This window comes from Trematosphaeria pertusa (genome assembly GCF_010094035.1).
Source record: "Trematosphaeria pertusa strain CBS 122368 unplaced genomic scaffold BU26scaffold_1, whole genome shotgun sequence".
In the NCBI taxonomy this organism is placed as follows: Eukaryota; Fungi; Ascomycota; class Dothideomycetes; order Pleosporales; family Trematosphaeriaceae; genus Trematosphaeria; species Trematosphaeria pertusa.
The window spans coordinates 2,236,668-2,250,296 of record NW_022987212.1 but is presented as its reverse complement, the minus strand read 5'-3'; the positions used below and the strand labels follow the sequence as shown (position 1 = coordinate 2,250,296).

General features: G+C 55.3%; 8 protein-coding genes across 8 annotated transcripts; 3 read left to right on the top strand and 5 right to left on the bottom strand.

Moving 5' to 3' along the window:
* Nucleotides 1-1,291: 1,291 nt before the first annotated feature.
* Nucleotides 1,292-3,349, bottom strand: BU26DRAFT_413766 (PNK3P-domain-containing protein; the record flags this gene model as incomplete). The annotated part of the gene is made up of 10 exons (XM_033823034.1): nt 1,292-1,342; nt 1,410-1,526; nt 1,702-1,856; nt 1,904-1,964; nt 2,046-2,177; nt 2,252-2,390; nt 2,445-2,774; nt 2,845-2,957; nt 3,028-3,194; nt 3,253-3,349. The coding sequence occupies 10 exons, from the start codon at nt 3,347-3,349 to the stop codon at nt 1,292-1,294; spliced, it is 1,362 nt and encodes a 453-aa protein (XP_033691372.1).
* Nucleotides 3,350-3,602: 253 nt separating this feature from the next.
* On the bottom strand, nt 3,603-5,211 carry BU26DRAFT_472576 (uncharacterized protein). Its single transcript, XM_033825436.1, has 2 exons — nt 4,489-5,211; nt 3,603-4,442 (listed from the first exon to the last, which is right to left on the bottom strand). Exons 1-2 carry the CDS (start codon nt 4,950-4,952, stop codon nt 4,067-4,069), a joined length of 840 nt encoding a protein of 279 aa, XP_033691371.1. The 5' UTR covers nt 4,953-5,211; the 3' UTR covers nt 3,603-4,066.
* Nucleotides 5,212-5,227: 16 nt separating this feature from the next.
* Nucleotides 5,228-6,272, top strand: BU26DRAFT_513200 (uncharacterized protein). The gene is made up of 2 exons (XM_033827568.1): nt 5,228-5,612; nt 5,666-6,272. The coding sequence occupies exons 1-2, from the start codon at nt 5,537-5,539 to the stop codon at nt 5,950-5,952; spliced, it is 363 nt and encodes a 120-aa protein (XP_033691370.1). The 5' UTR covers nt 5,228-5,536; the 3' UTR covers nt 5,953-6,272.
* Nucleotides 6,273-7,062: 790 nt separating this feature from the next.
* BU26DRAFT_513198 (uncharacterized protein) lies at nt 7,063-7,862 on the bottom strand. Its single transcript, XM_033827567.1, has 2 exons — nt 7,585-7,862; nt 7,063-7,528 (listed from the first exon to the last, which is right to left on the bottom strand). The coding sequence occupies exons 1-2, from the start codon at nt 7,646-7,648 to the stop codon at nt 7,194-7,196; spliced, it is 399 nt and encodes a 132-aa protein (XP_033691369.1). The 5' UTR covers nt 7,649-7,862; the 3' UTR covers nt 7,063-7,193.
* A 509-nt stretch (nt 7,863-8,371) lies between these two features.
* Nucleotides 8,372-9,774, top strand: BU26DRAFT_513197 (uncharacterized protein). The gene is made up of 3 exons (XM_033827566.1): nt 8,372-8,889; nt 8,948-9,166; nt 9,222-9,774. Exons 1-3 carry the CDS (start codon nt 8,655-8,657, stop codon nt 9,719-9,721), a joined length of 954 nt encoding a protein of 317 aa, XP_033691368.1. The 5' UTR covers nt 8,372-8,654; the 3' UTR covers nt 9,722-9,774.
* Nucleotides 9,735-10,517, bottom strand: BU26DRAFT_445100 (uncharacterized protein). Its single transcript, XM_033824581.1, has 3 exons — nt 10,069-10,517; nt 9,938-10,000; nt 9,735-9,872 (listed from the first exon to the last, which is right to left on the bottom strand). The coding sequence occupies exons 1-3, from the start codon at nt 10,171-10,173 to the stop codon at nt 9,801-9,803; spliced, it is 240 nt and encodes a 79-aa protein (XP_033691367.1). The 5' UTR covers nt 10,174-10,517; the 3' UTR covers nt 9,735-9,800.
* A 340-nt stretch (nt 10,518-10,857) lies between these two features.
* BU26DRAFT_513195 (uncharacterized protein) lies at nt 10,858-12,382 on the bottom strand. Its single transcript, XM_033827565.1, has one exon. The coding sequence runs from the start codon at nt 12,060-12,062 to the stop codon at nt 11,247-11,249; it is 816 nt and encodes a 271-aa protein (XP_033691366.1). The 5' UTR covers nt 12,063-12,382; the 3' UTR covers nt 10,858-11,246.
* Nucleotides 12,383-12,478: 96 nt separating this feature from the next.
* BU26DRAFT_20396 (uncharacterized protein) lies at nt 12,479-13,387 on the top strand. The gene is made up of 2 exons (XM_033820572.1): nt 12,479-12,690; nt 12,744-13,387. Exon 2 carries the CDS (start codon nt 12,901-12,903, stop codon nt 13,243-13,245), a length of 345 nt encoding a protein of 114 aa, XP_033691365.1. The 5' UTR covers nt 12,479-12,690; nt 12,744-12,900; the 3' UTR covers nt 13,246-13,387.
* Nucleotides 13,388-13,629: the final 242 nt, after the last annotated feature.

Genomic DNA, 13,629 nt, shown 5'->3' with positions numbered 1-13,629 from the left:
GTTCCTGCGATAAGAGCAGCGCGTCTCCTTCTTCCACATGGCACAACCTCAGAGACCGAGCAGCAGAATCAAGCCTCAGCAGCACCCCGATTCGTGGGAAGGTGATCCCGAGCCGTGCCTGAATCGGCATGGATCGCCCTCCCGGCACGCCGTTAGCGAGACCAAATTTTTGTCTGCTGGGACAGGGGGGCTGGTGGTGACAGAGCTGGGCGGGCCTCAAGCTCAGATCATGACGACAAGCGCCAGCCTGGGGCCCGGGCGCGTTCGGCAAAGCAGTCTGGGCGATGGGCGATTGCGTGGGCAGCTCGCGCTACTCGCCGCAAGACAATCTCGGAGACGTGTAGCTGCCTCTCGCCTCGACGACGGGACGGCACAGCAGCGTTGCAACAGGCCGTTTGCTAGCAGAACTCTAAGAGTCAACGTCGCCAACGGCCGGCTCCCAGCATGCATTGCAGGAAAAGAAGAGCCGGTGAGAAAATAATCATGACCTGATGATGCAGTCGACTTGACCGCCCCACGTACATATGCTCGCGGTATGGTACCTCCACGTTGTCACTGTCATGCAAATACCCTGTCGGTGTGAAGACTACCTCATGCACCCCAATCTGTTTGATGAGAAAATCGCAGGAATGGGACCACTCGTGTCCCTGGGCTGAGGCGGTCGAGAAGGGAATGCAACGTGGTTCGCTGTGATTTAGCAATGCTAGCTTTGCGCATTTTCTGGTTGGCACGCGAGAAGTTTCTTTACACAGTAATAGCCGCGGGCCGCCATACCGTACCGATGCCGCTTGTGACGTCCACGTTGAACCCACGATGTGTCCAGCTGGTCGACCGTGGAAGAGAACACATGGGGGGAGCTCTAGCTCGAGCTTCCCCGTAAAGCTCATCTGCCGATGCTGCAAAGCCCGGTTCGGCCAGTAAGATCTGGGATACGATGGACCTGCATATAGGGAAATGTGGAGCAACCATTGGCGCTGAGTGGTTGAGAAAGAGCCCAAGCAATTATTCAATTGCAACTGTCCGATGCCCAGAATGTGCTGATATCTATCCTGACCTCGCGCGAAGATATTTCGCTGAAGGTTTTGCTCGTGTATGCGAGACTGCGAGACCCCGCCGTGGTGAGAAGAAGCCAATAACGGGTAGGCGGTAGGTCTGGAAGACGCTCCGGGAGTCTGAATGCAGAAGGACTTCTGAGTCTTGCAGTAGCGACCGTCATCGCTTCATTTCCTTCTCATCCGGGTTGCACCCGGTTCAACAATCCGGAATACGGGTCGCCGTCCAATTGCCCTTTTCAGACCCAGAATTTGCTCCACAATGTCTTCTGCTCCTCCGAGCCCTCGAACTGCGCATCGGTTAGTATGGGCGTTGTACTGTATGAAGCTACGAGATCGTTTGCCGAAGGCCCGTACCTGAAAGTCGACTTTCACGATGTCCTGAAAACCCTCCGATACTCTAGGCTCGCGGTATCTGGAAGTGAAGCCAGTGAATGCAGTGTGCGGGAGTATGGTCCGTTTCTCAGGGTTGGTCTAAGCCGTGTGTCAGCATCGGAGGTCCTCCGTCGCGTGCCGCTCTGTTGAGGTCTGAGGAACTTCCATGTACCCAGGTACTTCCCCACAGTCAATAATGACCGGGTCGGGATGTTCCGCAGGACGATCCCATGTGGTAGGACACTCAGGAGGGGATTTGTGTTGGGAAACTTACTTCTGGCCCTATATTCAACGCCCGAAGGGTATCATTGTGCTTGCAGAGCTCAGCTGAAGCTGTAAAAAGCACACATCTGATAGGCACATTAAGTTGCGTCGCTAGATCAATCCAATGCGCCCTCGTCTGCGGATCCGCATTTGTATTGTCTGATGCTGTGATTAGTTTCGATGTGAGCAACTGTAAGGCTGCCCAATCTTACCGACAACCACACTGGTCCCCTCCTTAATAAGTGCAGCAGCCGCGTTCAGACATTTATCGCGCTGTTTCAACAATGTTACTCGAGGAGTGGGGAGGTCGCACGGCACGTGCTTGAAGGTAGGAGCGGGAAACTACAAGCTTACCGTCTTGAGGATGTCTTGGTTGACTCGACCATATCCGAGTGGCTGCAAATAGTTCCAATAGAACGAGGACTTGCCAGCGCCAGGGCTACCCACGAATAGAACAATGTCGATGGGGTTCGCCTTGGAGAAGGGCTTCGGAACTTTGAGATTGAAATTAGTTTCCGAGTGGATCACCACTTTCCCGATGGCTTGCAATCCTTGGACACACCTGCAGATGTTGACTTCACAGCCCCCTCTTCGAGGAAGACGGTTGGGTCGAATCCTCTAACGAACGGTCTTGATTGTTCCTGCAAGAAGTACTCCTCGGGAGTGTGAAAACGTATGCCTACGTTAGCGGCGAAGTCTCTGCATAAAATTAGTAGACTGAACGACAACAATGCAGCCAGGATGTGGACGGACCTATCGACACAGGAATGGTCTTTTACTGCTCCTCCTGGCACAGCCTCGCGGCCGCCTGCGTCACCAACAAAAAAAGAGTTCTGTAGGTCTACGGCATCTGCAGCCTCTAGGTCGTAGTCCTCCAGTAGTTCTTGCCACATGCCTGTTCGAGGCTTGCGGTACTGATCCCGAGCGGTTGCAGCATATATCGAAATCGGTAGGTCGAGCTGCGTGATCACAGCTGAAACTTTGCCTTTGAAGTCTGCCAATCGCTTCTGGTCGCTCTTGATGGTCTTCGGGTCTGGCTTTAGGCTGATTCCTCCTTGGTTGCTCAACACTGCGACGAGATATCTGTTTAAACGGGAGGTTGTGGTTAGTGTGCATGCACCAATAGATGCGAGATAGTAGCACTGATTCCTACCCTTCTTCATAGAGACTTCGTACCGCCGCCGGAACGCTGCCGTGCCACCACTTCCAGTCCGCCGCATCGCGACCGAATCGTTTCCCAGAAGCAGACGTGATCAAGGTAGAGTCCTACAACATGAAGCATCAGCAACGCAATCCGACGTCGGGCTGAAACGAAATAGATCGTGCATTGACGTACGAAATCGAAAGCAGCTATTTTTTGTTTCCCTTTGATGACCTTGGCGGACTGGGTGCAAGGTGCTGCACCATAGCGACCGATTAGAAGGCTGTCGTTCAGTACCCGCCATGTCATCTTCTCTGGCTCTTTCTTCGACAGCGGCGTGAAAAAGTTTGCAACAGCCTTGCCTGAACAACAATCAGCCTTGCAGGCTAGAAGTACATCTCCGCCGAGACGCGCACTTACTCGTCGTCGTCGACTGCTGTCTCCGCTTCGTAGCAGGCGGAGAAAAGCCTCTCTCGTTGGAGCTTGGCCGCTTTCCGCGACCTGGGCGATCTGGCATTTCGGATGCCGGGCTACGGGAATAGGTGCATCGCACAATTCGTCTGAGGAAAGGCGGAGTTTTGGGGATTGAAGTTGGCGGACGGATGAAGTGGCAGATGCTGATCGCGCCTACCGAACGCGAGTGCGCGCAGGCACGTGCGACATAGGGCTGACTAACTTTCACCAGAACCGTTCCAAACCTTCACTCCAGGGCTCTCAACAGTCTTAAAAGCTTGTGAACCTTGCTTTAGAAAATAGGTGGGTGAGGCTCTGTTCATTGACTTCTCGTTGCACTCTGAAACGCTCATCGCGTCCATGCACTATATGCAAATAAGAAAAAGGACGATAAACCTTCAATTACACCAATGGGGTATCAAAAGCTAATGAATTGACATTACTAGCCTCCCGGACGGAGACTTGTCTTATGGCAGGCTTCATCAGTCTTCTCCATTACGCGCTCGAAAGTGAGGTCCGCAACGGAAGCTTCGCGAAATCGGGAATTGCGCGGTCTTGCCTCGTCCCAAGCAACTACTCGATCCGGGGTATCATGCTAATACTCATTGCCTCCTGTCGTCTTATTCGGAGGCCGTTGCAATAGACGAGAGAATGGCTGGCGCCTTTTTCAATGGGCCAGGGTTCCTCTTTCAGGTATGACGGCACGGAGCGCGCTACTCATCCACTGTGGCTGGACCACTTGCATCAATGACGGTTCTGTGGCCCTTCAACGGCCTGCCCCTCAGCGATGCCCCGGCTGAGCTCTTCTCATAGTAGGAGGCGGGGGCGGCGGAACCCATTTCACACGTGTGTCGAGCGACAGCCTGTCGGGTAGCTCCAGATCTACGCAGCCCTTCATCCGCTTCTGGAAGGCCTTCAGCTCATCCACGCCAGCCTCCAGCACGGCCGTGTTGTTGAAGTCCTGCACCCGTACCTTGGCCTCGAGAATATATGCGCTGCTAGGATCAAGGGGCTGGAGGGCTGCGAAGTTGGGAAGGTCCGTTTTCGGTGCTGTCTCCAAAGACCGAACGCCGGGCTCGTGGAGTACGCGGTGCAGGAAGATGATGACGTTACCGTGGACGAACCGATGTCCCTCCACATAATACTCAGATACGAACCTACGTGTTGTTAGAGCGTGCTGAGCATGGGGCCGGTGTGACTTACTGATGGGGGCCAGCGGCGACCATCCACGTGTGAGGGTCGCCGGAGACGAGATCCGTGGAGGTGGTCAATCGTATTGAGACACCTCTGTCGCCGGTATCCGGTATGTCTTGGAATTCGAGCGACCACTTGGGCTCCGCACCGGGCTCGGTGTCGGCTGACAATGGCTTCCCGCTTGGCTGATGGTAGCCATCCCCTTGGCCGAAGTCCTCCTCCGACAGCTTCTGGACGAGCTGGTTGTAGAACAGGTCTTTGGCGCCCTGCTGCTTGGTCTGTCTGTTGGTGACATTCTGGGAGCCGCCGCGGCGGAGATGCGAGCCCGGCTCCTCGGGCGCGCGCTGGGGCTTGTAGATGATGTGTCGCTCGAGGACGCGACGGGGCTGCATGGCCGCAACGCCCGCAAGGATCTTCAGCACCTGCTCATGGCGGGGCGCGGGGACCTGGCCGTACAGCAGCAGCTCGTGCATGGAGAGGGTCTCAGACGCAGAATTTTTGGTGTTGAGAATCGATATGCAATTCTAGTACGTCAGGGATGGCTGCGGGCGTCGTGGGGTTGATAAGGCGTTGCGGCTCGCGATTGGCGGGGAGGCTGGTCACGGTTGCTGAGAGGAGCAAGATTTCACGGGCGCGATGCATGGAGCTTTGGCCAGAAGCGCAAAGAACAGTGGAAGAACAGGGCCGAATGCGGAGTCCCACGACTTGACATAGCGGGCCCATCACACGACGGGGTGAAAATTGTCTGGGCTGTGTTTGCGCGCATGAATGTGCTCGTTCGAGAGTGAGTCGATGCGGGCGCGGGCACCTGCGTCGGACTCTGGTGGGCGGCGTTAGCGCCTTCTTGTGAACGTGAATTATTTATCTCGGCCATCGTCGCCAACGCGGCTCCCCTCCACTTCCACCTTGTCCGCTCGCCTCCAACCTCAGTCCACCCTGCTTCCCTCTCCAAACCACTGAGCTCCATCGCAACCAGCTTGCGATCACAAGTTCTCCGCGCTTTCGCCACACCCACCGCCGAGCGTGTGCTCCGAAACCGCTTCACCGACTCGTCCCCATGAACGCAACCAAAGTGCTCCTCCAGGGTCGCCAGCCCATGATCCGCTTCCTGGGCAAGCGCACCACTCCTGCCAGTCCGTGCCCCTTCTGTCAGCACTCAATGGCAGAAGACACTAATTGTGCGCAGAGGTCGACCACACTCCTCAGGCGCATCCTGCCTCCCCCACCCACTCGCTCCCAGACTCCTTCGCAAGCTACCGACAGAAGGCTCAACAACACGGCCCTCTCAATCAGACCACCAAGTTCTCGACGGGCGGCATTGGCGGCACTCCGGGAGCCTCCCTTGGCCCCGTTGAGGCTGGAAAGGGCACATTCTTCGACCGATCCGAGCTGCCCCAGCGCTTCCAGCGCCTGGCTTGGACGCAGTCCGAGATTGAGGCGGTCGAGTCCGGCGGCGCTAGCCTGTATGCATGAGCTAGCTGTGAATGACGAAGCAATGAATTTCCGCTGCGCCGGGATGTGACGGATCAGGATGACTGTACATAGCCATGCATCACGGTTCTAAGATGGATCATGATGAGAAGGGGAAGGCTCTTGCCGATTCGGTGTCGGCTTACAGATTGCATTCTATGGTTGGAGGTAGACTGGGCCTGCTTCATGTCTGATACCCTTCAAGGCTGGTATTTCGGAGGAGTCCAACAATATTCCTGGGCGGGGATTTTGGTACCATTGCATATCAATGAAGACTTCTACAATCATTATTACACCCCAGAGTGTTGAGTATATTCGAACTCCTGTATCCCATTTCACATGCTTCAAGTCCGCTTCGACCTCAAGTTCCCAGGCGTCCGACACTAATTTGATTTATGCTCCTTCCACCCGACTTTGCCCGCACCTTCCGTCTCCATCCTCAAACATCGAACCACCCCAGACATCAGAATCTCCAGATCTCCATTGCCTACGCATTCCGAAACTCCACATTTTCCCTCACTTTCGACCCGCCCCCACATGTCCCCTGCCGGCCTTTCTTCGGCAAGCGAAGGAGCGTTATCAATCGCTTTTTCTACTCCTCGGCGCGTTCGCCGGAGTCTTTTGACCCCGCTGTAGCACGAATTCGCACGCAATTCTGACACCTTCACGCGAATTATCTTCTCCCACCCTCGGATAGTTTCGGTTACCTCGAATTCCTTCTTCGGGCATTACGGCTTGGTGCATAGAACGTCCCCGATCGCTACCATGACCGGGGATATGCAACACTTCCAGGGCGAACACAAGCGACGGCCCGAACTCGAATTGTCAATGTCTGCAACATCGACCAATATTTCCGGAAAGCTTGATCGTCAGGCCAGCAGAGAAAAGTCCCACCAAGAGTCAGAGTCTCGCTTGCCGCCCTCTAGGTTCAAGAAAACGTCAAAGCGGCATATTAGGTTCTAGGATGCAAACGCGTTATCGCCGTGCATAACGAGGTAGGTCAGAATATTTCAAAGTCAATGTTTAATGTCTATTCCTTAGAGAAGGCTTCCCCGAGTCGGCGCTTGAGGAAGACCGTCATATCCTCCTACAAGATATCGTGGTAGTTCACGCCGCTCGCCTTCCACCTTTCCTTGACCGTGCTGCCGCAGCCTCATTTCGCGCTTCTTTGAGACGACTCTCCTTCAGGCCTTGCTAGTCTTGAAACTGAAGCCTATTCGCTCTGTCTCCGAGAGCCCGTAACCTTACGCTTCAGCCTCCGGTTCGGCTTCGCGTTTATTAATTTTGAACCCAAAAGCAACTCCATCCTCTCGGCGATATCCGGGCTCAGCATCCGCATCAGCTTCGCGCTTGTTGATTTTGAATCCCAGGGCTACCCCGTCCTCACGACGATAACCTGCAGCTTCGGCTTCTGCCTCAGCTCCCCGCTTATTGATCTTGAATCCGAGCGCCACCCCGTCCTCACGGCGGTAACCGTAATCGGCTTCAGGCTCGGCTTCACGTTTGTTGATCTTGAAGCCCATCGGCTCCGCTTCCGAACGGCCGTAGCCCTGCGGCTCCGGATTCCGGGTTTCCATGACTGAGGAACGTCAGAAGTCTGTCCGCCATACAGTCATAGTAAAGAGAAGAACTCACTTATGGGACTCGCGGCAGCGAGCGCGCTCAGAGCGGAGACGAGGACGATGGCTGAGAACTTCATGATGGCTGATGGTTGTTCCCGTTTTCTGAATGGACCGCGGATTAGTTTGCGACTCCCCTTGGGGCATGAGCCTAATATATAGTACTCCCATGGGAGCTTTCCGTGCAGCATGCCCAGGACTTCAAACTCTGGAACCTCTGCGCCTGTGCCGCGTATCCCCCTCCCGCCATGACAGCATCTCCGCCTTCCTCACTCGGACCATCGCCAAACATTAGTGTTAGGCCCAAGGCTCCAATGGGCCGCTCAAGACCAGGTGTCTGGGTTAGGTAAGACTGTTTTAAGGCTCTGTATCCAATGCACCTTCCAGAAACCGAAATTTGCCGCGTACTCTGGGCCACCCTCGTGGTTATCGCACGCATGCAGCCCGCGCAGGATCCAGGTTAAACCGACGACATAGCTCTCCAACCTTAGCCTCGCAGGAACCCTGCTCCGTTGCTTGCTCCATGCCGAGCATATAGGCCTTCCAGAACATCCGGCTAGCCAAATAAGGCAGGGTTCAAATCCTTATTTTGACGTTGCGACAGAGTCTCTATCCGAGGTGTGGAGTTCTAACTCCGACCTTCCCAACTGAGCGATTTGTAGGATCGCAGAAGAGCCTTGGCAGCTTTGTCTATGGTTAACAACGGCTTCGCCACGTTACTCGGCTCCCTACTATACGAGGGAAAAGCGGCAGAAAGCACTTTATCGCATGAATTGCAGTTGCTAACTAGCTTCATTGGCGGAGAAAAGAGGAGAAGAGCGGAAGGATATGGGGGTGATTCATGCAGAATGATCCAAGAGCGTCTATGCCTTGCCCCAAAATCGGCTCACCTTCACTGCACCTAGTTGTGGCATTGAATCCCTGTGCTCTAGAATTGGCGTCTGAGGGCAGGAGTAAACGGGTGTCATATCCGGGTATTTTTCAGATTCCACCCGAGTCGATCTCCCACGATCTCCCTCGAGTTCCTCCCTACGCACCATTATATTTCCTCATATCTTTCTCCTTCCCATCTGCGCAACAATCAAGATGAAATGGGGAGCGAGAGGTCAGGCGTATGAGAAAGTAGCCTCAACGGAACCGGAAGAAGGCGGTTGGGAACAGCGGCAAGCAGTGCCCTTCGTAGTGCGCATACGGAGGAATCTTGCGACATGTCTCAACATCATATTCTTCGCCTCGAATATCATCCTATTTGGGGTCACGCTCTGGACGGCGAAGCAGCATAAGTCGCCGAATTCGTTGCTCAGGCAAACAAATGCTTTTTGTAGGTATCCTTCATCCGATCCGTGTACTGAGAGCACGTGCTAACAGAACATGTATAGCGCCACTCCTCGACCGCTTCGAGTTCACCTTCCAGAAGGTAAAGAATAACGCGAGTCTCTTCAACCACCCCTACAGCATCTACAAAGACGACCCATCGCCCGAAGTGGATGCCGCTTGGGAAGACATCGCGGACACGCCTGTTCTTGTCATCGACAGAGAGGATGTGCTGAAGATCGGGAAAGATCCTGAATATGCCGTAGCGGTGCCCGAAGAATTCGGTAAGCCACCATTCGTCAAAGCGTGAGAGACTGCGATGCGCTAATGTCTCCCAAGGATATGGCGAAAACAAATACTTCGCCGTAAACGACGGCCAACACCTCATCCACTGCCTCAACGAAGTCCGTAAGTTCGCCTACTACGACTACTACTACCTCCCCACCCAAGGTCCTGCGTCCTCACTCCCCGCCCTGCATGCAGCGCACCGCTCACATTGCATCGGCGTCCTACTCGATGCGCTCACATGCCAACCTTCGCTCAACGTGGTGTTGTTTGAGTACATGGAGGGGCAGAATGATCCGTGGCCGGACTTTGATATTTGGAGACAGTGTCAGAACCATGGCCAGTTCTTCGAGTGGATGAACGGCCTGCAGGTGCCAAGAGAGAAGATTAAAGGGTGGGATTGGAGTAAGGGACGGGGGAAAGAGAGGCCCATGTTGGAGGAGCTAAAGAAGCCAAAGGGGGGGGGAGCTGAGGAGGGAACACATCAGGAAGATAATAGCGGTAGTGCGCATGGACAAGGACACGGCCACGGCCACGATGGGACATGGTCTTGAGTCCATATCATTTCTAATTCATTACATCACTAAGGGTCTCCCGCCCATGCAGTCAGTCGGAGTATTAACTGCTCTCTCCTCACTTATCAACCACATCCAGCGTCCCCGGATTATGCGCAACATCCTTCCCCCGCTGATCCGTGAACAGCACCTACAAAATAGCTCGTCAGTCTTGTCCTCTTCGTCATTCCTTTCTTTAGCCTCCGAACTACTCACCTTGGGCGGGTTCTTGACGCCTTCCTGGTCGGCTTCTTCCTTCGTCGTCACGATCTTCTCGACCTAGGATGGATGCTATAAGCTTGCGATTGATGTTCAGGGAGAGTATATGAAAGAAAGGAGAGACGCACGTCGCCTTCGTGCCGTCCGCCGCGGATCTTGGTATACACGTGGTCGCCTTCTTGGATGGGCTCGCCTTGCTTGGAGAGAACTTCGTCTTTCGCGGGTGGTGCCATGGCCTTGTTTGCTCAGATAGATGTCGTGAAATTGATCAATCGATTGTGTTGTGAGTCTTCGGAGTAGCAGTAGGCGGGACGGTATTGAAGTTAAAGTAAAGTGAGTGGGATTATTCCTTGAGAACTACTCCACCGTAGAGTAGAGTAGGTTGTAGATGTAATGGAATGTGTTCGTTGGTACATCACCCCTCTCTCACAATGACATCAGTTCTCCAAAAGCGGAAACCACCTCCCCTCGCACCCACGCATCCTAACCACCAACTCAGATTCAGCATTCAGAAAACACGACCGAGCGCAGATCCCTAGAGCCGCATCACAGAGAAACGATAAAAGGACTTCGAGTACGGAGTGCCAACCCTAAAGACAATAAGCTTCTAACGATCCCCGTACCTGAAACCGCGGGGCGAACGATGAATGGCGCGAAACAAACGTCACGTGCGAGTAAGACGGCGCGAAACGCGATCGGCGGGCTTGTTTAGACCTCCGTGTTTACATTGCCCTGGCCAGGTCTTTTAGACTTTGAAGTTGGGGGCTGGTGCAGCAGCGATACATCCGCTTAAGCGTGAAGGAGAAGAGCGCAGCATTGAGCCATTCAAGTACGAACACATGACAGTCAAGTTTGTTAGTCACTTCAAGACGAGCCACGTTAACAATATTAACTTCACACGCAGGAGACCGAAGGCATAGGCAACGTGCAGAGCACGCAACAAGTTTTTATAGGTTAAAGGTTAAGGTGTAGGTATTCCTCAACACCCAACCGGTCCATATCCAATCCGAAGATCCCAGCCCAAGTCCCTAGGGTAATGTACAGAAGCGAAGAGGCGAACGGCTGTGAAGGAGTGACAAGAAAGAGCGAAGGATAGTACATGTGTCTTTTCTTCGAAGGGGGAAATTTTTGACAATGTGGACTTTGGTTGATCCGCTTGATGCAAAAGAGGTCTGTGTCGTAACTCGTGCAAAGCGCTGACCTGCCTGCGCTAGCGATAAATTGAAATGGTGGGGTATACTGGGCGAAGCTGCGCAAAAATTGGCGGGTATGAGGAGTCTTTTCCTAAGAAGAGTAGGCAAGGTACTTAGATCGTCTTCCAGGACGCGCCTTGCAGGCGGTCGCCGCTCGCACCACCAGCACCACCAGTGAGCGTCTCCCAGAGCGAGGGAGGTAGGTCGAGTCCGCCGTTGGTGCAGCCTGAGCATGCATCCTCGATGACGGCCTCAGCGGTGTTGCCGTTGTAGGTGATCTCGATTCTCTGGCCGCACCACTTGTTGGTTGGGTTGCCGGTCGCCTGGTCGTAGGTCATGGCGCCCATGAGGTCGGTAGCAAGGGCGACCATGATGCTGTCATCGGGAATGGGCTTGCCGCAGGAGCCGGTGCCTCCACCGAAGTAGTTCATGGTGATGGAGCCGCCAGTGTTGGTGTAACCGCTGCCGCTGCCCTCGCTCGCTGCCGAGGGAGAGGGAGCGGCGGCGGCGCTGGAGGCTGGCGCAGGAGGAGTGTAGACTGAGGATGGTTCCGGAGCTGGAGAGGGAGTCGAAACGGCGGGAGGAGTGTAGACGCTTGAGGGGGTCGGCTCAGGCGAGGGAGAAGAGGGAGCCGGAGGGGTGTAGACGCTGGACGGTTCCGGGGCTACAGAGGGAGTGTCGGCAGGCGGCGTATAAGCGGGCGCAGTTGACGATGCTGCCGCAGAGCTTGGCTGGTCATGGTGCTCGTAGAAAAGGCCGGGCGCAGAGGTGGCCTCGGCTTGGGATCCTTCGCCCTCCCACACGGTGGTGTAAACAACGACGGTTTCCACGACAGTGTGGGTCATGGTCGCCATGGCGCGCTTCTGAAGAGGAACGGCGGCGGCCATGGAGCCGAAGAGGACGGAGGCGAGAACGTTGGAGGTCTTCATTTTGACTGTTTGGTTTGCTGGTCGCAAGGGAGTGTTGGTTAGGAAGTTGTCGTTAGATGTCCACAGAGAGTGACTGAATTGGCTGGCAATTCAAATGACGAGAAAGCTGGGTATCGAGTCTTGTCCTTGAAGCGGTACGGTAGATTTGCGATGGGGTCTGCGCCGGAGAGACTGTGACTGCGACTGTAAAATGACTGGAAGAGATGCTAGATCTCGTGAAGCTGAGAGAATGAACGTGGGATAGAGAATGAAAGCGGACAATGCAAGACCTCAAGCCTGTAGAGAGTGGACAGGACAAGAGGAGTGGGCGACTTTTAAAGGACTGACGGGGTGAGAGATGGGGAAGAGGGAAGAGCGGCGGGAGCGAGAGGTGCGGATGCGGACTACCGGCTAGCGCCTGCGCCCCCTGCACTCTGGCTCGACAGCCACGCTGCCAATCACCGCAACGTTGCACCAGCCAGGGACACAGGCACAGGCTTCTCAGCCCGGAGGCAGCCGTCAGGACCTGCAAGTTTCTTCTGTGGGCCCACACAGCGGCGTTCAACAGCAGTGGGATCCTGCGCACGCCAGCCCGCGCCATTGCCATTGCCCGTGCCGGCAGTTGTCCCTCCATCGCGACTGAATTTCCGTTTGTTTTTAGGCCTCTCTCTGCGCTCTCGTGTGCCCGCTAATTATGGGTAGATATGTAATTTGCGTGGGAGCTGGCCCCCGTTTCACAGGTCCGAATAGGGGCTAGCCGCTGTCGCTCTGCCGGCAAAACACAGCCAATGGCGGCGCTGTGCCTGGCGATCGTCCGCTAGCGGCCAGGGGAAGCCGTCCGGGCTGAAGACGAGAAAACATGTGTCGTGGCGCCGTCGCCGTCGCCGTCGCCGTGGCTTGCTTGCGCCTCCGCCCAGGACGGCCGGCATCCAGTGTGGCATCGCTCCTCGCTGGAGCCCTCGACACGTGGACCCGGCTGAGACCGCCCATTTCTCCCTTCTTCTTCGCTGGAATGGCCGCACTGGACCAGGCGCAATTGCCTCGCCGAAGCCCGCGTCTGCCGTGCCTCGACTTGGAACGCTCCACCAGCTCACCCCGCTGGACTTTGCACGCCGCTTCTCCTCGCGCATGTTCCACTTTGGCGCTGGCTTCCGGACTCGTCATCGACCGTGTTCCCTCCGCCGTCAGCATGCACAGGAAATGAATTGTGGACCGCCTGCAAGCGCCTCCATCCCCGACTGGAGCGCCGGCGTGCAGCTGCCCACATCCGCGCGGCACCAACACAGAATTTTCTTATCCACTTATCGATAGCGATACCTGTCCATCCCCACACCCACTGCTTTGGGCCTATCGTGGACGACGACGAGCTTTGTGCCCTCTTCTAGGCCGTGCAGGACCAGCTTCTCAACAACACCAGGCCTGCATTCGCATCGAGTAATTCAGCCATTCAACCGCGCCGCTTGCGCTCCTGCACTTCACCGTTCTTCGTCGCCCAGCGGAGCTAGAAAATCCTGAGGACAACGTCGTCGTGGCGGGTAGAGGTTCTATGGTTACTTCGCTTCCAGAATCTCGTGGTAGGAAATGGGGA

What these genes read in the sequence shown, in the direction of transcription:
- BU26DRAFT_472576 (XM_033825436.1), bottom strand. Translation starts at nt 4,952, where the DNA reads ATGCACGAGCTGCTGCTGTACGGCCAGGTCCCCGCGCCCCGCCATGAG. An exon ending in GTCGCCGCTGGCCCCCATCA is followed by an intron (nt 4,443 to 4,488) that starts GTAAGTCACACC and finishes AACAACACGTAG; the next exon opens with GTTCGTATCTGAGTATTATG.
- BU26DRAFT_513200 (XM_033827568.1), top strand. Translation starts at nt 5,537, where the DNA reads ATGAACGCAACCAAAGTGCTCCTCCAGGGTCGCCAGCCCATGATCCGC. An exon ending in CAAGCGCACCACTCCTGCCA is followed by an intron (nt 5,613 to 5,665) that starts GTCCGTGCCCCT and finishes AATTGTGCGCAG; the next exon opens with AGGTCGACCACACTCCTCAG.
- BU26DRAFT_513198 (XM_033827567.1), bottom strand. Translation starts at nt 7,648, where the DNA reads ATGAAGTTCTCAGCCATCGTCCTCGTCTCCGCTCTGAGCGCGCTCGCT. An exon ending in CGCTGCCGCGAGTCCCATAA is followed by an intron (nt 7,529 to 7,584) that starts GTGAGTTCTTCT and finishes GACGTTCCTCAG; the next exon opens with TCATGGAAACCCGGAATCCG.
- BU26DRAFT_513197 (XM_033827566.1), top strand. Translation starts at nt 8,655, where the DNA reads ATGAAATGGGGAGCGAGAGGTCAGGCGTATGAGAAAGTAGCCTCAACG. An exon ending in CAGGCAAACAAATGCTTTTT is followed by an intron (nt 8,890 to 8,947) that starts GTAGGTATCCTT and finishes GAACATGTATAG; the next exon opens with CGCCACTCCTCGACCGCTTC. An exon ending in AGCGGTGCCCGAAGAATTCG is followed by an intron (nt 9,167 to 9,221) that starts GTAAGCCACCAT and finishes ATGTCTCCCAAG; the next exon opens with GATATGGCGAAAACAAATAC.
- BU26DRAFT_445100 (XM_033824581.1), bottom strand. Translation starts at nt 10,173, where the DNA reads ATGGCACCACCCGCGAAAGACGAAGTTCTCTCCAAGCAAGGCGAGCCC. An exon ending in GCGGACGGCACGAAGGCGAC is followed by an intron (nt 10,001 to 10,068) that starts GTGCGTCTCTCC and finishes CATCCATCCTAG; the next exon opens with GTCGAGAAGATCGTGACGAC. An exon ending in GCGTCAAGAACCCGCCCAAG is followed by an intron (nt 9,873 to 9,937) that starts GTGAGTAGTTCG and finishes GCTATTTTGTAG; the next exon opens with GTGCTGTTCACGGATCAGCG.
- BU26DRAFT_513195 (XM_033827565.1), bottom strand. Translation starts at nt 12,062, where the DNA reads ATGAAGACCTCCAACGTTCTCGCCTCCGTCCTCTTCGGCTCCATGGCC.
- BU26DRAFT_20396 (XM_033820572.1), top strand. Translation starts at nt 12,901, where the DNA reads ATGTGTCGTGGCGCCGTCGCCGTCGCCGTCGCCGTGGCTTGCTTGCGC.